Genomic DNA, 21900 nt, shown 5'->3' on the forward strand with positions numbered 1-21900 from the left:
GAGGATTTAGACATGAGACAACTTTCTTCCTCCACATGAATGACCTCATTGGGGGATTCACTTGGTGATGAAGAGTTAGTGGAGAGGGAGGCAAGAGCGACCAATCCATTAGAGGTTGCATCTTCTTCATCATCCATATCATCTCCGGAGGTATATTCTTCTTGAGTTGATAGCACAATAGATGTGTCCAAGGAGGACCTTGCCATGAAGCAATGTGCATTCTTGATACGAGGATTCTCATTGGGGGACTCAAAGAGAGATGAAGAGGGAATGTTGGTAGTGGCAATGGCGGCCACTTCCTTTGAGCTTTCTTCTCCTTCATCACCACTAGAACTTTCAACTTCATCGGATGAATATTCTTCCCTTGTTACTAGCACAACTCTTGAGGGCCTCTTGCCCTTCTTGGTCTTGTTGTTGTAGAATTTCTTGTTGGGGGCTTTTGAATATTTGCCCTTTGTGTCTTTGCTCTTGTCCTTGGGAATGAGCCTCCCATTATGAAGCTCTCTATTCTCATAGGGGCATTCGGCAATGAAGTGGCGTGTGTCATCACAATTGTAGCATGATCTTGTCTTTGGACCAAAGCTAGTGAACCCACTTTTGTTGTTTCTCTTGATGTTGTCTTCCTTGGCCTTGGAGGGATCAACCCAAAAGGACTTTGCATGGAAGGCCATGTGATCATGGTAGTGGCATTGCAAATCTTCCGGATAGGACATACTCCAAGATGCCCTATAAGATTCTTGAGGAATCAGTTCTTCAACGGAGTTGACCGCCAAGGCAAGGTTGGAACCTTTTGTCATCCCAAGAGCTCGATTGCGAGAATCATGAGAGGTTTCCTCAAGCACCTTGAGAGCTTGCATCTCGTGCACGACTTGTTGAGAGGCGAGAGAGGAATAGCATTCCCTCCCCACAAGAGTCTTGACATCAATGGGTACAAATGGCATCATGCATTCAATGTACTTCTCCTTGATCCAAGAGTCATTGATGTGGGTGGCACCAATAAGCCGGAAGGCATCGACAACGGTGAGAAGTCTTCCATACATGACTTCATGATCTTCATCCGGTAGCCTCATGAACCCTTCGGCTTTATTCTTAAGAGCATTATACTTGTTCCTCCTTGTGCTCTCACTTCCAATGCAACTAGCGGCCAAACCATCCCAAGCTTCCTTGGCGGTGGTGTAGTTCCGAACACGATGCAAGTCCTTTGTCCCCACACTAGTTTGAATCATGTGCAAGGCAGTGTTGTTGAGTTGACTATCAACCGCTTCTCTTCTAGTCAACTTGTCGGGGTTGTATGGCTTGAAGCCTTCCAAGATGATTCTCCAAAGTTCATTGGAGGCACTGCAAACATGAGAGCGGAACTCAAATTGCCAAGTATCGAAATTATCAATGGAAAACTTAGGTGGGTCGCCCCGAATGTTCAAATGGGGATGGGGAACCGGTATATCGGGAGATAGAAAAGGTGGAGGTACTCGATTGTAGCTCTCACCCCCACTAGTTCCCCTAGGAGATGCAATGGGAGATTTGATAGTGTTTAAGTTATCACCTTCCACGGGTTTGGTAGATGAGGGTAATTCCGAAGCATCTCCCTCATCTAACGCACCCGTGTCCTTTACCTCTACACTAGGAGCCTTAGGAAGGGCCGGAGTCAAAAGCTCGGCAATCATCTTTTTCATGCTTTCCATTTGGGCTTCCATGGAGGACTTCAACGAATTGAAGTCTTCCATGGAGACCGTCTTGGCGGCCCCTTCCGAGGACTCCTCGTTCGGCAAACTCTTAGGCGGTGAAGCCCGAAATAAGAGCCGAGGCTCTGATACCAATTGAAAGGATCGTATGCCGCACTAGAGGGGGGGGGGGTGAATAGGTGCTAACCAATTTTTAGTTCTTTTTCAATTTAGGCTTGACACAAAGGTAAATTCTCTAGATATGCAACTAAGTGAATTTACCTATATGACAAGGTTATCAACTAAGCAAGATATAGCTACGCAATATATAGGAGATAGAATGGGATAGAGGTAACCGAGAGTGGAGCACGCGATGACACGGAGATGATTCCCGTAGTTCCCTTCCTTTGCAAGAAGGTACGTCTACGTTTGGAGGAGTGTGGTTGCTACGCAAGCCAAACCAACAGCCACGAAGGCTTCACTCGGATCTCCCGTGAGCAACGCCACGAAGGCCTAGCCCACTTCCACTAAGGGATTTCCTCGAGGCGGAAACCGGGCCTTTACAATGTTCTTGGGGCACACATCCACAACCAAATTGGAGGCTCCCAAATCTGTAACAACACAACAATCAACAACAACACATCAACACAAATCAACTAGGGAACCAAATAGGAACACTAGCATGAGATCCCTCAAACAAATGAGGGGGAAATGAAAAACGCTTCGGTGAGGATGTAGATCGGTGGCTTCTCCTTCGAATCTCCAAAGATCAAGAGATTTGGTTGGGGGAGGAAGGAGAACTTGCAAATCTTGTGTTTCTTGAGGTGGCTCTAATGGAGGTGAAGCTTGGCAGATTTCTTGTGCAATGATTGAGCAAAGGGGTAAGGAAGAAGAAGAGGGGTATAAATACCCCTCCCCAAAATCCAGCCGTTGAGCTTTTCGGGGGGCCGGATAATCCGGCCTAAGTTAGGGCCGGATAATCCGCCCCCCGGATAATCCGGCCTCCAGGTACAAAACCATGACAATGTCCGGGCAATTGTCCGGCCCCTATCCAGAGAAGCAATTCTTCAGGTCCTTAGCCATTTTCGAGGGGGCCGGATATTCTTGAAATATCCGGCCCGGATAATCCGGCCCTGGGACAAAACCGGGACAATATCCGGGCAAATGTTCGGCCCCTATACTGAGCTGCATTTCCTCAAGTCCTTAGCCGAAATTCTGGGGGCCGGATATTTTGGAAATATCCGGCCCGGATTATCCGGCCTGATGAACATTTTTGCAAAAGCTTTTTGACAGCACTGACCACATCCAACACACATACAAATGTATCTATGTAAACCCTGTACCACTTAAACAACCATTAGTGTATCACATACATTGACATCAAACACTCAAAACATAATATGAGAGATGTTCTTTCATCTGTAGCGGTATGTCGGGAGTACATGATGGAGTTGACATTTTTCTCCTTTTCAAATTATATTTCTTATATTTACTTATTTATTTATTTTATTTTCATAAATTTGTTTTTTTCATTCACAAAATTTTGCTAGATTTATTTTTAAATATGTTCATGATACAAACTATTTTGGTCATTGCGTAGATTTTTTTTGTTAGAGTATTTATTATTTTGAGCCACCAAAAAAAATACAAGAAAAACATGTTCATGTGGGTGAATGAATATTTTGTCTGACATTAATATTTGTACCTACTGTAACATTTTTTACAACTCATATAAATATTTTATATGGTCTATATGGAGAACATTTAGAAGTGGCTGAAATTTTTATATATTACATAATTAATTTTACATAAAGTATGTTTACATATTTCTTACCAAACTTGCATACATAAAAAATGTTTATGCATATACTTGAACAAATATTCATTTAAGAACAATATTACAAGTGAAAAATAAAAAATACGTGCATTTTACACACAAGAGGAGTTCTTACAAAAGAAAATAGAATTGAAATAGCTAAGATAATGGAAACTGAAATAAAATATACAAAATGAAACATGCAGCATAAAACCTCCCTACCTTATCGGACCGGGTCAAGTAGTACTGAGAGTGTGAGGAAATACTCCTCATTACCCTGAGTAAGTGTTGATCTCGAATTTTTTTGGCACCCACAACATGGTGATTATTTGGGTTGAATGGTTTACACCATTCTGTTGAGTTGTGCTGTAAAGTGGTACATGATATTTTTCTTGACATATTGGTTTAACTCTTGGATTGAGCACCTATCTTACAGATTGTTTTGAGTGATAAATTTTGTGTAGCATTTCCCGTGAGGTGTGATAATTTAGGAGCCTACCAGCTTTCGACACAATTGGTTACATTTGATTTTGCAAAAGCGCACAGTGACATTTATTTGTCCGTAGTCATTTAGTTGTCGAAAGCTGGAGGGGGGGGGGGGGGGAGGCCTAGGCCTGAGGAGAACAAGAGGACGAGATTAATCGCAGCACGAGATTAATCGCAGCTCCAGATTTGGTGCACCCATGCTTGCAACACTCGCCGAGACATCTCTGTGCCGCGCGCGGTCGCCTCGTTTCTTTACGTGCCACAAACATAGGAAGATAGCGAAACACAACTTAAGACCGTTTCCAGTAGCAAACAAGTCACATCTTATATGCCTTGTATTTCTTAAAAAAACCGGCCTCGCCTCTTTATTCTTCCCCTCATATGGCATCTAGGGAATGTTCTTCAGGTGCATCATAGGGGCTTCGTGTTGTGCCCTAGTATGGGCTTCTTACTTTTATCAATGGCAATGCGTTCGGCATGCTTCAGAACACTTATGTAAGAAGAGTTTTCATTCCTAGGATCATATATAAGAAAATCGATACCCGTGCCTATACACCTTGATGTTTCATTGCTTTACCTCATTGAGTGATTTCTCGTAGTAACCTTTCTCATCATCACCATCAAAAGTCTGATAAAAATCATCTTTTATGTGAAAGAATCTATATAATAATATTGCAATACCAATACCAATTGAAATACAAAAAGAAAAAACTGCATGTGAGAGGAGCCATATAACGATATTGCATGTGAAAGAAGCCATTTGATAATATTGCAGTACCATTACCATTACACGTCATTACACGACGCCGTTATGTCAAACACAAAACAAATAAATTGAACATGGGATTAAACTTCCTCCAAGAAAAAAACATGGGATTGTACTTAAGTAGTACTTCAATTTGACCAAAAACAGTATCCAGAAAATAAGGAAAAGAAAGGAAATAAAGTGGTGACCCCTGCCTTAGTCGTTAGTTGTCACACACATGTTTGGAAATTGTGATGATCGATCAGTTGAACCTGCTGCAGACCTTGCGAACCTCTCCCTGCGTGCCGGTGAGCACGTTGATCTCGCTGAGCTTGATGAGCGCCTGTGGGAAGAGCCAGGAGAAGTGGTCTGTGTTGGCGAGCCTGTCGACATGCCACTTAGTGGAGGAGCCATTGGCGTAGAGGTTCTGGTCGACGGAGAGCACGCCATGACGTCCCTGCAGTCTCTTGTAGTAGCTGTTGTCAATCCTGGAGACGCTGGATTGGGTGTCCAGGTACAGGATGTTGTTGTCCGACGAGGCTGTGTTGGGGCACACATACTTCTTGTACACGGCGACGTCGTCCGAGTGCAAGCTCGGGTCCGTCGCGCCGGTCTTGCCACCGTAGCTGTAAAGACGTGTCTTCTTGATCTTGCTGCAGTGCGTCACGCCCACCGTGTGCGCGCCTAGCAGAACCACCATGTCCAACTGGGTGAGGCCGAGACCGGCGAAGTAAGAGGTTGCCTGCGCGGCCGTATCCTCTTCACTGGGAAGCTTCACGTCGGCGGCACTGGACCGCCGCCTGTCCCTCCGCCCGGTGCGCACAGCGTACCTCTGCACACCAGCCAGAGCGGCTGCGTCCCTTGTGGCGAGGATCTCGATGTCGGAGCAAGACACGACGCCAGGACACCGCTTCTCGAGCTCTGTCTTGATAGTCGCGATTAGGTCGTAACCCTTCACGCTCAGGTTCGGCGTTGCCGTCTTTTCGGACCCCGGACCGTCGATCAAAAGCCCGCCGTCGCAGCCCTACATCATACATATAGGTAATTTATGTTCGCCGACCTATGCATTGAGCAGAAGATCAATGGCGACGTGCATACGCAATTGCAAGCACTAGAACAGTATCACGTACATTGATGGCGCATTCGTGGAACTGCAAGCGCAGGAGCTGGGCAACGATTGCGGCGTCACGGGCGACGCGGGTCTTGACGAGACCCTGCACGATTGTCTCCACGTCATTGGCGCCACACTTGCCCGTGTAGAACCCGCTCTTCAGCTGCGCGAGGCCGCCCGTGGCCAACCCCAGCACAGAGAGCACCACCACTAGCAACATCGTGCTCGTCTGTGCTGCTAGAGCCATTTCGTTGCCTAGCTTCTCTTGGAATTGTTTCTTGGCTCGATGGGGGGCTGTGAGAAGCTAATTACCTAGGCCTAGCTTACTTATAGAAATGTAGTTGCCTAATGAGGAGATGGCATGGTCACGCACTCACGCTAGCTAGCTTGTAGAATTTTGTTTGGTCATGGAGAGCACGTAGACACTTGGCCTGGATCGTTTTATTTGTTATGTAGCTGTGACTGAAATAGTATGAGCATTCATCGGTGTTTTTCTAGTTTTCCATCCATGGCAAGAAGTCAAGGTCTTCCCTAAACCAACAACATGTCAAAGTTGACAAACATTTTTTAGAATACAGCCTAGAAGCATACTAATTATATAGAAGAAAGGACGAAGAAAAGTCATGACGACCGATACAACGCCAAGTAGACTAAAACTCCACACACCCAACATGATAAAATGCCAAGGGGCAAACAACACACCAACAAAAACCTATTGATAAACGACCGCTTTGCCCAGCGTCGAACCACAAACGGCAAGAAGGAGAGCACCTGTTTTTAAGACCGCGTTAGGTACCAAGCAAGACACCAAGAAAGTGACAAAATTGTCAGGAACAAAGCTTTAATTTGAGGAGAGAGTTTCAGTTGTCAGTTATCCGATGGCTTCTTCAAAGTTACTAATTTTTTATGCAGCTATGGAGGTGGCCGTTGTGCGGGTGGAAGGACAAGGGTGGGATCGGCTTGTCTATTGCCTGTTGTCAGATTACTTTGTGTATGTATCCTTGGCTTAGTCTTCGATAACTTTTGTTCTACTATCTTTTGGTGGAAGATTGGTTCTTATTAATTTAGTACTAACAAACATGGTAATGTATATGATATATTTCTTCCCGTTATCCAAAGAAATCTTACATCGATTGGATTACTTTCGATCAACATTCTTTTGGCAAGGAGGTAGTGAGAAATAGAAATATCGGCTTACTAAATGGAGTGTTGTTTGCCGCCCAAAATATCAAAGAGGGCTTGGTGTCATGACCTTGAGTTTAACAACAGGGCTCTGCAGGGTAAATGCCTCACCAAGCTACTCACTGAAGATGGTGTTTGGCAAACCATTCTGAGAAGAAAATATGTTGGCTCGCATGTGAGATTTATTGAAAACTTGGGGATTCACACTTCTGGACTGACCTTATATCAACGAAGAAGAATTTCTTTCCATATGGTTCCTCCTCTATTAAGGATGAACCTGAGATAAGGTTCTAGGATGATAAGTGGTTAGAAAAATACAACGGTCTGAGAATAATATCCAGCTTTGTACAATACTGTGTGTCACAAAGGTGATACCTTAGCTAAGGTGATGGAATCCTTCCCACCGAGTGTGATGTTTAGAAGAGACCTTGTCGGGCCCCAGCTTGCATCTTGGAATGCATTGCTATAGGGCCAGGCTTTCCTCCATTTATCGCGAGGGGCGGACGAGTTTTGTTTGAACCTAAATGAGAATGATAAATTCTTTGTGGATTTCATGTGTAGAGCGTTGATCCAGCCTATTGAACCGATAGTTAACAATAAGAAGATTTGGTAGATGAACATACCGCTTAAGACCAAGGTTTTCACGCGGTATCTTCGTCGAGGGGTTACTCTCTCTATGGATAACCTTGCAAAATGGAACTAGCATGGAAGTAAACATTGTGTCTTTTGGCACCACGATAAGACAATAAAACACTTATTCTTCGTCCAGTTTGCAAGATCTATATATTCAATCATCTTAATAGGCTCTACCTTATACCTGCCACGTAGCGTTGTCAATATTTTTGGCAATTCACTTAATAGGGTGGATCATAGGTTTAAAATATTTATTAGGGTGGAGAGCTTGCCGCTAAGCTTTGGTTATGTAGAAATGACAAGGTTTTTAATGAGAAAAAAATTCTCTCTTATGCAAGTTATCTACCGGTGCACCAGTTTGCTCCATTAATGGTCATCTCTTCACCGTATGGATAAGCATGAACTCTCTACATGGTTGAAGGACACGGAATGAGAATTTATTATCCAACATGAGTGTCGGCAAAATCTAAGGATTGGACCCCCACCACCTTAAGAGTCGATACAGTTTCATGATGACTTCGTGTATTGAGCCTTTTATTTTTGTATCACACTCTAGATGTTAAATAGCTATGTTCATGTTAGTTATACAGAGATTGGGTGTAATGCTTAAAAAATTTAAGTACTAAAATACTTTTTATTAAAAATATCATAATATTATTATGCCCGCGGCGTCTGTCTAGGGTTCATTATAATTAAGCTAGTTCTCGTTGATCGGAATGTTCCCACATCAGAGTTCACTATAGAAAAGAAATACGTAAACGGAACATTCTCTCTCTCTCTCTCTCCAATTCTCACGCACCACATGCTAGATAGCAGATAGATGGTGCGGTTCAATTTTCTATTATATTGACCGCCGCCTCCTCCTCTCCCGCCCCCCTCCCGGGCGGCGGCAGAGGATCTACCCGTCCCGCTCCGAGCAGCCTCCCCCGGACCGCCGCTCCTCAGCCGCCGCTGCTGCCGGCCTCGGCCCCGGCCCTGGCCTTGGCCCCGGCTCCAGCCCCGGCCCCGGTCTCGGCCACGGCGGCGGTGGCGGCACCCCTTCCGTCGAACGACGAGGGGGAGGAGAGGGTTTCCACGGTGGCGTTCCATGCGAGGCGATGAAGCGCCGGTGGAGGAAGCCGGGCGGCATGGCTACTTGGCCGGGGCCTGATGCTCTCCGTCGGTAGCCATGGAGGATTCAGTGGAGCGGTGGCGGCCTCCGCCCCCGGTGACGGTTCAGCGGTGGTACTCATGATCCACGCCGCCGTCTTCTTCCCTGGTGATCCGGCAGGAGGGACTGGCGGCGTGGGGGCTGCTGGTCTTACTTTGTTTTTGGTGGCGGTCCTCGGGTTTCTCGCAAGCAAAGATGAAGATCTACCGGATGTCAGTTTGCTTTGATCTGGCTGGAGAGATGAGTTCCGGAAAGCTCCGCTGGCGAATGGAATAGTGCATATTTTGCCTGCAGTTTGCTGGATCGGGTGGTATTCGGTCGCGCGCACCCATGTTTATATTCCGACCGTTTGGTTGCGGAGGGAGCGTCGCGAAGCTATATTCTGTGTTGACATCAGGTGACTTTTTGGTCCATGGTGAAGTCAGAAGAAGGAATATCATGAAGGCCGGATTGGTGGACTGGCTAAAGGAGTTCCGAGTCAACGTGATGCTGAGGGATCTGCTTGGCGTTCCGTGCTTGCAGCAGTGGTATGCATGTGGGGGTGGCAGCACAAGGAAAGTTCAGAGTCTTACCTCTCAGGGTGAAAACCCAAGGTCTGGCCTTAACTGGTTGTGCCTGGCAATGATCTTGTTGGAGGTATTGTTTTGAGAGTGGGGACTATCTTCAGGGTGAAATCCTAAGACCTTTGGTCGGGCGACGACGACGCTGGTGCACTATTTCCTTCTTGGAGGCGTCGCTTTTGGAGTCTGTACTTAAGGTGTTGTCACGGTGGTGGTTGTATTGCTGTTGCTAGGTCTAGAAGGCTGTAGCGGGACTTTTATTTCTTAGTTTTCTTTACTCTTGTTTGGTTGTGTGCATCCGTACTGCCATTAGGGTGGGGCGTTGTTGCAGAGGCTGGATGTAATTGGTATATTTTGATATTAATATATTCCCTTTATCGAAAATATTGGAAATGTATATTAGGTGTGAAGAAATGGGCTCCATATCGTACATTGCACTCCTAGATTTGTTCTGCATTGGTCGTAGAAGAAGAACAATGACTCTGCATTAGTGGGTTTGCACTAACCAACATGATTGATCTTCACGGCTTTAGGTATGCCAACATAGGTGGGTATCTTTTACGAGGTAAATAGAGGTTGTATTAAAATGGCAAGTTGATGCTCTCTTCCATTTAATTTCTTACTAGGTTTTTCCCATTTAGTTATATGATCACCTTTTTTTATGAAAAATCAAAAAGAACAGTATTTTTCATAAAACATGGGGACACAATACAGAGAAAGAAATAAAACATATGGACAAAAAAGCAAAACAGCAGAAAAAAGAATTCTAAAAAAGGTAAATGGGAAAATTTAAAACGTTATTGGGCATGCATGACCAAGAAGCGACTTTACCAGTGTTTAGAGCATCACCAGTCGCGTCTCCCAACCCGTCCCCCAAAGAGATTTGAGACGCGCTGAACAAAAAAACGTTCCCAGCCGCGTCTCCTAAAGCCGTTTTTTGTCCGGCGCGACCCGATATGGTGTCCGGCGCCCCGAGCCCGTCCACGACCCACAGGGACGCTCCGGGCACGCCGGACACAACGAAAAGCGAGGCGAGGCGTGGCTGGACCGACGCGTCAGGAACACATTCAAGTTTGGACCTAACCGTCGCCTACCTCGTGACAGAAGTTATTCGCGCGCAGTGACACACGACCGAAGCGTCGCAGCTTTGCCTTAATGACGACGGAGGGTGTCAACACCCGGATTTTTAAGTCCAGATGCCTATTATGACATACATTGCAATCTCAGGAAGATTGTTTTTGTGAGACATAATAAGTTCATATCACAGCACATCATTCATTACAACACCATAATAGTCTTACATCAAAAGGATTACATGATCCAGTCTCATTACAACAATTGATCTAAGGATCAAATACATAACACATAGCGAGAGTACGTAGTAGAGTCCATCTATTCCACAGGCAACGCTTGACGTCAGGAGATGATCCTAGTTGTCATAGACGTCCTGCTGTCCGTCATCCTGATACTGCTGCTCTTCTTCATAGTCTGGCCATTTGAATAGCCAGGGACACAGCCGTGAGTACTTTAAAGTACTCGCAAACTAATACTAGTGTAAGTACTAACAGTTTTAGTGAGAGGGTTCTAAGCTCTAGGTTCATTTGCATAAAGCCAGTTTTATTTCATAAGCATTTAATCAAAAACTCTTCATTTGCCTAACTTAACTCAAGTGGGAACATTAGTGTCATTCCCACAACTCTATTGTGATCAAGTCAAATTCACCTTTCAATTCACCATTCATTTTTAGAAATCATCTGACAACGGAACAGTATGGCCATCCAACCGTCCATAACCGTGGACACGGCTATTCGAATAGGTTTACACTCTGCAGAGGTTGCACACTTGTGCCACGACATTTGATTACATCCGTCAGGGATAGCCCTGAATAATCATAACTCAGTATACGGATCATCAACCATTAACCTTTCACTTACATACCCTAGTATAGGCACCTCCCCTATGAGCTTGGCCTCCCAGTGATAGCAATCTGCTATCCTGGGAACTGCACATGGCTTGGGTAGGACATTCAACTCTTTTCACGCCATTTCACTTTCAATGGAGGAAGCCTTGGCATAACCTCTATGACGCTTGTTCAGAGGGAACCCATACTAAGACACATAATTTTCCAGCTAAAGCCTTACCCATAATCAGGTATTGTGGGGGTACTCAGAAATTGGAATGGTATTGCATCCGAACCCAATCATCAGTTTTTACCAAAATCACCATGTCATTCAAGTCACCTTCACCTTCAAAAATCTTTCAATATAATGACTCATCATTCCAAGGTTTTCAAAGTCAAAAGATTCACATGTTCCCAGCTAGAGTAGTCAATTTTATTTTTAGCACTAGCAACTAATCATGAGGGGTGCTAACTAGCTTGTAGCTCTTTAGGCTAACTTTGATATTCTTGTACTACTCCATATCTAGACTCAAGTTAACTATAAAAGTAAACCTTGATAAACAGAGTAAAAAGCTTTGTAAGATAAAAACTGGGACTTGGAAAGTAAACACAAAGTAATATGGTATTACTGCCTTGCTCAAGTTGAGCTTGCACTTGGGTAACTTGCAAGAGTATAGCTTGCCTTGATTGGTACAGTGATCAAAGCTTTCTTCTTCTTCTTGGTAGAAGACCTCCTCCTCCTGGTAGTCTTCGGTACTAGCGTCTATAAACGGATACGAGGCATACAATCACCACACAATGCTTAAGGGCTAGACTTAACACTCAAATGGATCACACAAGCTATCCTATCTTCACACAACATTAACAAGGTGTTTGGCTTTGTTTTCTTTTAAGAAAACTTGTAAGAAGAATAATTTCCTCTCATTGAATCTTATTAAGATTTAATCTTCTCAATTAATAAGTGTGAGATCATGTTGACCAAGGTCAACACTTCACATTTATCATTTGGGAAAATGATTTAAATGATATTCTACATCTCATGCAATTTAAATACTACTGTTGGAACAATTTAATATCTCTAAGTAATCAAGTATGAGGTTCTATAGCTAAGATCATTTGCTCATATTGAATCACTTGAGACAATGATTTAAATGAGAGGAAACCTCTCATACTATTTGACAAATAACTTTGGATAAAAGTAAATGGACTAGAAATGGCCACATAGCCATTATTTTGCTCCAGCCCAAGATCATGTAAACAACTATACTATGTTTTTACGTACTCATGTAGAGTATGTGAAATGTGATTGATGAGAGTTGGAATCAACTCAAAATCATTTATGGTTGATTTTTAATAATTGTTTGAATTTGAAAAAGGTACTGACTTGTTCTTTTTTACTACAAAATTTCTATAACAGATCTAGGGTTGAAACCAGTGTAGTTGGTTAGAGCTTTTCATAAGCTTTCCAACAATATTAAGTTCATAAAATTTGGCTCAGCAGATCTTCCTATTTTTAAATTTGAACTTGACACCAGTATTGAATTCAACTAAAAAGATTTAATTCGAGTTTGAACTGGTGGGCTTGGGCGGGAAAAACTAACGGGCCATCGAGAAAAAGAAAACAGGCCGGCCCACTGCGCGTCTCGCACGAGCAGGCTACCTGACAGTGGGCTCCACTGGCCAGTGACACTTAAATCCCGAAGCGGTATGGATCAATCTGAGACGCAGGATTAGAATAGGATCGGACGATGCACAGGCGTCGTCGTCTCCGACGAAAGGGGGTAATGGCCGCGGCGAGGGTAGGGGGTGGGCTGCTCACCGGCGCTGCGGCGATCGTCGGCGAGGTGCTGCAGCGACGTTGCGGACGACGGCGATCCTCCTGGTACAAGCGGCAGCTCCTACGGCGGCGGCAAGCTCCTTCTTCTTCCACGGCGGCTCCGCAGACTCCGGTGATGAAATTGGCTAGCTACGGTGCAAATTGGGAAGAGGGAGAGCTTGAGGAGTGGTTCTGACATGAGAGAATGAGAGTGGCTTGGAGAATTGAGGCGAGGGAGGCCTCCTTTTATAGCGAGCGGAGGAGTCCGAGGCGCATGGGTGAGGTCGAGCATGGCGACGGCGATACAGTGGTGGAGGGAGTTGGGCGATGACGCAGGGGCGTTGGCGACATCATGGCGAGCATGGAGGGCTTGACGGCGCAGAAAATGATGCACTGACGTGAGCGGGAGGTTGACGTGAGCTCGCAGTACCGTGGCGGAAGTCGCCGATGATGACGACGGTGACCGTCCTCTCCGGCACAGGCTAGCGTGTCTGGGAGGTTGCTGGGTCACTGTTGCGTGCGTGTGCGAGAGGAGGGGTCAAGGGGAGGACGAGGATGACGGGGAGAGTCGACGCTCTGGCGCGCTCCGGGCGTGCACACGTCGCGTCCTGGCGCGCACTGGACGTCACGGGCGCGTCCTGGTCTGGCTGATGCTGGCGTCTCCTCGGTCGATGGTTGTGTCCAACGGGTTCAGGGGAGTGAGAGGGAGGTCCAGGACATGGTGGTGCACGACAGAGGTGAAAGGAGAGGGGAGTTGGCACGGGAGTGACATGGCCACCACGGCATGGTCATGTCCTTGAAGAATTCGTGCACAAACAACGTCTCTGAGGCTTGGCTTTGTTTGTTGGGTGCAAGATGGTGTTGTTGATGACATAGCTTGATGATTCAGGTCAGAAAACCGCTGGGTATTAGGGTGTAGAGAGTTGGCAGATTGGTGTCTGCCATGTGTTCGACATAATGGCCGCAAGAGCTTCACTTTTGAATTTTGCCAAACTTTTTGGTGAAGTTGATTCAAATATTATTTGGCACAAGTCGGTGGTGGTGGTGTGCAAAATGAAGCAGGTTTGTGAAAATCCAAATTGGGTGTGATCTAGTTTCTGTTTTAAAGTTGTCACTTTGCCTCCTTATATTAAGCAATAGAAAAGGAACTAGTCAAAGTGGTCAACATCAAAAGTGTTCAAATTGATGAGGTCTTGGATGAGGTGTAAAGATTTGGGAGAGTTTGGTTTAAGAATCTCTTAATACAGGGGCTCAAAGTGGGTACCCTGAGATAAAAGTCAGATCGGATGAAGCCTGGTGACCGGGTGTATACGTGAGCACGCGGTGAGAGATTGACACGTGTCCGACGGTGTTAGGTTTGCCGTTAGATGATAACTAGTTAGAAAATAAATCGAGTTCTGCGTGCCTTCGTAAGTACTTTTTTTTCGATAAAGAAAGAAAGTATGTACTAGTGCTCCGGACTGAACAATCTTGAAAAACAAAATAGTACACTAATACGAATTGATGTACACACTGTTACCGACTGAACAACCAAAGTTGAGATCATGCGCTCCGCGGACGAGAAACTCTGGGAGCGTTTCCAAAATTCAGAAACTGTATTGAATTTTATTGGTTCCCGCTGGTAATTAGCCAACAAATACAATCATGCATATAGTCAGTTTACCAAAACCAGATTAAGCTACAAATTACAAGTCCAAAATTGGTAACTGAAACTCTGTGAACATCGTTGTTTCAAGTATCAAATAATCCATCAAAAAATAGTTGTATCAGCATGTTCTGAATATGGAGACAAGCATCATCTGCACTCACGGGCAAAATGCTCTTGCGGTCCTTTGGGTCACTAGTAATCATGTACGTGCAACGCACGTTTTGACCAAATATACACTTAAAAAAAGAATTATCCTAACATTTACAAGCTTAGTCTCTTATTAATGAATGTAAGCAATACTTATTTTTAATGGAATTTTGTAAGCAATACATATACTGAATGACAACACGACATAAACATATAGCCGGGTCTTAAAGACACATGATTTTGTAAGCAATACATATTTTTAATGGAATTTTACCTACATTATAAGTATATTTATCTAACCAGAAGACATTCTCGATAAATTGTGCTCTTATTCGTGGTCAGTCTTTTCCTTCTTCTCCTTCCCATTGCATGACCAAACTCAGTTCAACAGTCCGGACCCAAAAACAAAGAAAAATGATGTGCATACCGTCGCGTGAGCTTCAGCTTCTTGACATCGTGCTTGTTCTCCCACTTGATGTTGTAACCATGGCTAGGACTCCATTGCACATGGCAAGTATCCACGCCACTAAATTATGGCCTCCTTACAAATCACCTAATTCTTGCGAACTCTCCATCATTATCCACTTACATAAACTAAACGAATGCATACATGAAATCAACCTGCTAGCCCTGCAGTCTTCATTCTAACTCTATCGTTGCTTAATGCAGGGACTGAAAGATAAATTGTAGAACAAAATTTCTTCAGGTTAGTTAAGAGTCAGACATTTGGGTGCTACCGCGTAGGCATTTCTACAAACACGGCCCACGCAGCACGCCAATAGGCCACAGCTCTTTCCATGGCGAGAAACAAACAATTTCATCAATATTATGGACTCTAGACCAGGAGCAGTGGATCACGTTTCCTATGTCTCGAACAGCAAATACATAGAAATTGTGCTGCGGTACCAAATGTCCAAATGACAGACGGCGGCACAAGAAATCGGGACGTAATCACCTGGTTCAGCGGCAAAGGGACCTGGGATGCATGGGTGATCCAGCACGGCTTGTTGACGGATACTACTGCATGTCGGTGCAGGCGCCGGGTCCTGATTCGGCGGCCTGGTCTGCGCGAGGCGGCGACGGCTAGTCGAATCTGCTGCATCCGGATTTGGTCGATAGGTTCACGCGACGGCAGGAGGCGCCATTGCAAGTTCTCGCCGGGATCCCGTCGCAGTGTCCGAGAGGAGCGGAGCGGAGGCACAATCAAATTAAGGCACAAAGGACGGTTTGTGTCCGTGATTTGCGTGAGGGGAACCGGTAATGCAGCGAGGCAGCGAACGTGGGATTGTGGGAGTTTCAGTGGTGGCCTTTGATGTGCAACGTCATTGGAGGGACGTGAGTCGTTAATCGTCAAGAACGGAAGGCTAAGATTCATTGTTCCTGCCAAGTTCTTGCTTTTATAAGTAGTTTAGATTTAGATTTAGATAGATTTAGATTTAGATTAGATTTAGATGATGACGATCAACAATTCCAGGATACTTGGAAATACGTGAAGCAGTGAATTTTTCTTCCTCGAGCTTCAGTCTTCCAGATCGGAAAAAACAAGAAAGGGCAAAGTGAATTAAAAAAACGATCTCTCTGTTTACACCTCAACTGAACAACCGGAGATTAATCGGGAAGAAATTTACCAGCCTAAAAACGAACACACAGCCAAGCGTTAGAGCTATTTTACTCGATGCACTAATCCACCGGGAGTCGGCTGCACCAAGCCTGCATCGAGCGCGGGCGACAACGCGCTCCCAGGTGAAGCGAGGGACGGGCCACCTCCCCCCATCCCGATGCCATGGCATGAGCGCAGCGCGGGAGTGTGGAACCTGGCGGATCTGGTAGCGGCGGTGCCGGCCGTGGCGCTGAACCAGGTCATTGTTGTCCTCCCATGGCGCTCCTCCTCCTCCAAATAAAGCGAATCAAAATCAATCAATCAAACCGAGCAATGTCGCCGAACGGACACGAAGCAATGGTATACAAGAGGGAATCGGACCAAACCTAGCTTGTGCGGTTAATGGATGGATGGATGGCGGCGGCTAGGCGAAACCTCCAAGGGCCGGTCGAGGTGCTGCCGCGCGACGAGCTCCGGTCTGAGCTGGCCTCCGCCTCCCGCGCGCCTCCAAGGGCCTCGCCCGCGACACCGGTTCCCCGCCGAAGAGGTCTCCTAGGCGGCCGTCGCGCCGACGATTGGGAGGGACGACGGAGTGCTGCCCACCATGCTGGTTCTGCCCACCATGCGTGGCTGGCGGCATTTTTGTGGTGCTCTGGAGAGGGGGCGAGAGAAAAGTGTGGTTCAGAGAAAGAACGAGGGGATAAGGTGCATCGGGTACGAAGGGAAGGGAGCCTGGGAGAGAAAGGATTAACGTCGTATGGTTGCCGTTAGCAAAAAATGAATCTCAAGGTTGATCCAACGGCAGCTAGGGCGTGCTCACGTATACACCCGGTCACCAAATCTACTCTCAAAGTCAGATTTGACCATTATCACATGTTGCAAGGTTTTGAATTTTCCTTTGATTTGATTTGGGTTTCTTTGATTCAAAAGGTATTCTTTTGAGTTTAGTTATGTTTCTCAACCATTGGCACAAGTTAAAATGGCCTAGGTTAAGGATTTGCAAAAATAGCCATAGGCCCATATGTGGTGTTGTTTTATTTTTCTTTTCTTTTTCTTTGCTTCCATTTGATCCCAAAGATCATGGTTAGGGTTTAGAGATAAAGTCAAGCACTTCAAACACTTAGCATGGAAAAGTCACACAAACATGCATTACTAGTATGCAACACATGCAATTCAATTTAAGTTTTTGTTAGTTCCAAAATTTGAACAAGGGAATTGTCTCTTTATTGATTTGAAATATTTGGGATGTTACAAACCCTCCCCCCTTACAAAAGATCTCGTCCCGAGATCTTAAAGAAAACTAGGAACTAAAGAGATCTGGGAATTCAGTCTTCATATCCTCTTCTTGCTCCCAAGTGGCTTCTTCTTCAGTATGATTGCTCCACTGAATCTTCAGGAACTTGATACTTCTGGTGCGGGTGGTTCGGAATGCCTCCTCCAAGATACGAGTGGGTACTTCACGATAGGTCAAGTCCTTGTTGATATCCACCGATTTGTGATCGATGTTTTTGAACACCTCCGTCTTCTCGGGAACTTCCAAACACTTCCGAAGTAATGATATGTGAAACACATTATGCACAACTGACATTTCCTCTGGCAGTTCAAGCTGATATGATACTTCTCCTCGGCGACTCAGAACTTTGAAGGGTCCGACATATCTAGGTGCAAGCTTTCCTCTGAGTTGGAATCTCTGCATTCCTTTGAGGGGTGATACTTTGAGATACACAAAGTCTCCGATATTGAAAGTCATTTCTCGGCGTCTCTTGTCGGCATAACTCTTCTATCTCGATTGGGAAGTCTTGAGGTATTCACGGATCTTGTGAACCTTCTCTTCAGCTTCTCGGAGAATATCTGGTCCAAAGATTTGACTATCTCCGACTTCTGACTAGTTCAGAGGGGTACGACATTTCCTTCCGTATAGTGCTTCAAAGGGGGCCATTTGTAAACTGGCTTGATAACTGTTGTTGTATGAGAATTCTGCATAAGGCAGGCAGTCTTCCCACTTAGATCCATATTCTAGCACACATGCTCTCAACATATCTTCAAGTATCTGGTTGACTCTTTCGGTCTGTCCATCAGTCTGCGGGTGATAAGCTGTACTGAAATTCAGACGGGTTCCGAGTCCTTCGTGTACCTTCTGCCAGAATCTTGAAGTGAATTGGGATCCTCTATCGGATACAATTGACTTGGGTGTTCCATGCAGGCTCACTATTCTGGAGATGTATAACTCTGCTAGCTTAGGGCCTTGGTATGTGGTCTTGACTGGTATGAAATGGGCTACCTTGGTCAATCTATCGACCACTACCCAAATAGAATCATTTCCTCTACTTGACTTGGGCAATCCAGTGATGAAGTCCATTCCTACAGAATCCCATTTCCATTCAGGGATCTGTAATGGCTGCAGTAATCCTGCGGGTCGCTGATGTTCTGCTTTGACTCGTTGACAGATATCACACTTGGCTATGTAACTTCCAATTTCTCTCTTCATTCCATGCCACCAAAATTGTTCCTTCAAATCTTGGTACATCTTGGTTCCTCCGGGGTGACTGGAATACAGGGTATCATGAGCTTCCTTCAAAATGACTTGTTTCAACTCTGAATCTGCTGGCACAAATAAGCGTCCATTGTACCAAAGAACTCCTTCTTCATCTTCGGTAAATCCAGGTGCCTTTCCTGCAGCTATTTGGCTCTTCATTCCATCAATGCTAGCATTTACTTTCTGTGCTTCCTTTATCTGACTAATCAAGGTAGGCGGGAGCTCAATGCTCGCTAGGAATCCTTCGCTAACTAGCTCTAGTCTAAACTGCTCAAATTCTTGATACAAACTTGGCTGTTCTTCTGCGATCATGGAGTTCAACTGACTCGGCTGTCTACTCAGGGCATCCGCTACCACATTGGCCTTTCCGGGGTGATAGTGAATTTCCATGTCATAATCCTTGATCAACTTCTCTGCCTCATATTCAGCTCCTTCTGGGTGAAAATATACTTCAAGCTCTTGTGATCCGAATAGATCTCGCATCGATTACCCATGAGGTAATGACGCCATACTTTCAAGGCTAAGACTACTGCTGCTAACTCTAAGTCATGGGTTGGATAGTTCTGCTCATGTTGCTTCAGTTGCCTAGACATATATGATATCACTTTGCCTTCTTGCATCAACACACATCCAAGACCAATCTTGGAGGCGTCACAATATACGTCAAATGGCTTGGTGATATCGGGCATGATCAATATTGGGGCTGTGGTTAATCTGCTCTTGAGTTTCTGGAAACTCTCTTCATATTTATCAGTCCATTCAAACTTCTTGTCCTTCTTCAACAGTTGAGTCATTGGTCTTGCTATGCTTGAAAATCCTTCAACAAACCTGCGGTAATATCCTGCTAATCCAAGAAATGCACGGACTTCAGTCTGAGTGGTTGGGGCTTTCCATTCCTCAACGGTCTTGATCTTCGCGGGGTCTACGGCAATTCCTCCTGCAGACAAGATGTGTCCCAGGAATCCTACTTCCTTTAACCAAAACTCACATTTGCTGAACTTGGCATACAACTGATGCTTCCTAAGGGTATCCATGATAACTTCCAAATGTTGCTCATGTTCTTCTTCTGATTTGGAGTAGATTAGGATGTCGTCGATGAAGACAACGACAAACTTATCCAAAAAGTTCATAAAGATCTTATTCACGAGATTCATGAAATAAGCGGGGGCATTGGTCAATCCAAATGACATGACATTGTACTCATACAATCCATATCTGGTGGTGAAGGCAGTCTTGGGGATACCCGTTGCACGAATCTTCAGCTGATGGTAACCAGTCCTAAGATCAATCTTAGAGAATACTCTGGCACCGGTCAGCTGGTCAAACAGGTCTTCTATCTTTGGCAGGGGGTATTTGTTCTTGATGGTGACATCGTTCAACTTACGGTAATCCGTACATAAACGAGTGGCACCGTCCGTCTTATCCACAAACAAAACTGGTGATCTCCAAATCGACACACTTGGTCGAATCAAACCTTTGTACATCAGGTCATCCAGTTGCTTGTTCAGTTCCACTAACTCTGCTGGGTTCATACTATAGGGTCTCTGAGCTATGGGTCCTGTTCCAGGTATTAACTCAATGATAAACTCGATATCCCGATCTGGGGGCATACCGGGTAGATCATCAGGAAACACATAGGGGTATCTACAGACTACCCTGATCTGATCCAAGGTTGGCTTGGCTAAAGTCTGGTTGCAGGTGAACTTTCTAGCCAGCCTTTCAGACACGTGTTCTACTAACACTCTGGTGCTACTAGTCATGGTGATGGCCTTCTTGGCACAGTCAATCAATCCATGATGTTTCAACATCCAATCCATACCCAGTACTACTTCCAAACCTTTTGTTCCCAGAACAATCAAATTTGCATAAAAATCTATTTCATGTATTCTGATAGGCACATCTTTGCAAATTTTTCTAGCTTTTGTGGTTGAACCAGGTATTTGAACTATCATAACATGTTTCAAACTGATTGGTTGAATCTTACTAGTGCATGCAAAATCTTCAGTAACAAACGAGTGCGATGCTCCAGAATCAAACAAAACTATTGCAGGTACTGAGTTAACATAAAACATACTCAGCACGACATCTAGTGCTTCCTGGGCTTCTTCAGCATTCATGTGGAAGAGGCGGCCGCTGCGGTTGTTCGGATTGCCTGGGGTAAACTTCCTTCCGGCTGAGACACGGCATTGCTGCTGAGCAGGTGCAGCGGTATTGGGGGTGGTCTTGGGAAGCTTCTTGCGGCACTCATTGGAGTAGTGACCCACTATTCCACATTCATAACAAGTCACAGTTGACTTGTCCTTAGGGGTGACGGGGACATCGTTGCTCCCAGTCCTTGGAGCAGTGTTGGTGTTATTGTGGTTGCCGGGGGCTCTGATTGGGGCACGGTTGAAGTGATTGTTGTTGTGGTGGTTTTTGTTGTTGTGGCCTCCTGGCCTTGGGTGTCCTCCACTCCGATTGGGGAAACTCGGACGTGACAGCGGCACATGGGGTTTTTTGTTTCTTGGGGAAAATCCTCCACTTGAGCTGGGGCGATACCTTGGGGTATTGTTGGGCCCACTCTAGTTCATCATTCGGCGCTTGCGGTTCTAATTGGCTTGATGTAGTTTCCCTTCCATCTGGCTGGCAGAGTCCACAAGGGCTTCCAAGTCGGCGAACGGAATGTTCACAAGCAAAGTCTGCATCTCATCGTGCAGTCCGTTTAGGAATCTCTCCTTCTTCTTCTCGTTAGTGTCGGTTTCATCCGGGGCGTACCTTGACAGAGTGAGGAATCTGTCGCGGTATTCCACCACGGACATCCTGCCTTGTTTGAGTTCCCTGAACTCATCCCTCATCTTGTTGAGGGGATGACCCCCGGTATGCCAAAGGCATGCCAAACCGGATGGTTTGAGCCATCAAGATACCGGTTT

The 21900-nt window shown here is 45.3% G+C and overlaps 1 protein-coding gene across 1 annotated transcript; it reads right to left on the minus strand.

Moving 5' to 3' along the window:
• Nucleotides 1–4970: 4970 nt before the first annotated feature.
• On the minus strand, nt 4971–6066 carry LOC124690035 (peroxidase 57-like). The gene is made up of 2 exons (XM_047223478.1): nt 5839–6066; nt 4971–5732 (listed from the first exon to the last, which is right to left on the minus strand). The coding sequence occupies exons 1-2, from the start codon at nt 6064–6066 to the stop codon at nt 4971–4973; spliced, it is 990 nt and encodes a 329-aa protein (XP_047079434.1).
• Nucleotides 6067–21900: the final 15834 nt, after the last annotated feature.

Source organism: Lolium rigidum, chromosome 2 (genome assembly GCF_022539505.1).
Source record: "Lolium rigidum isolate FL_2022 chromosome 2, APGP_CSIRO_Lrig_0.1, whole genome shotgun sequence".
Taxonomy (NCBI): Eukaryota; Viridiplantae; Streptophyta; class Magnoliopsida; order Poales; family Poaceae; genus Lolium; species Lolium rigidum.

What these genes read in the sequence shown, in the direction of transcription:
- LOC124690035 (XM_047223478.1), bottom strand. Translation starts at nt 6,066, where the DNA reads ATGGCTCTAGCAGCACAGACGAGCACGATGTTGCTAGTGGTGGTGCTC. An exon ending in TCCACGAATGCGCCATCAAT is followed by an intron (nt 5,733 to 5,838) that starts GTACGTGATACT and finishes TGTATGATGTAG; the next exon opens with GGCTGCGACGGCGGGCTTTT.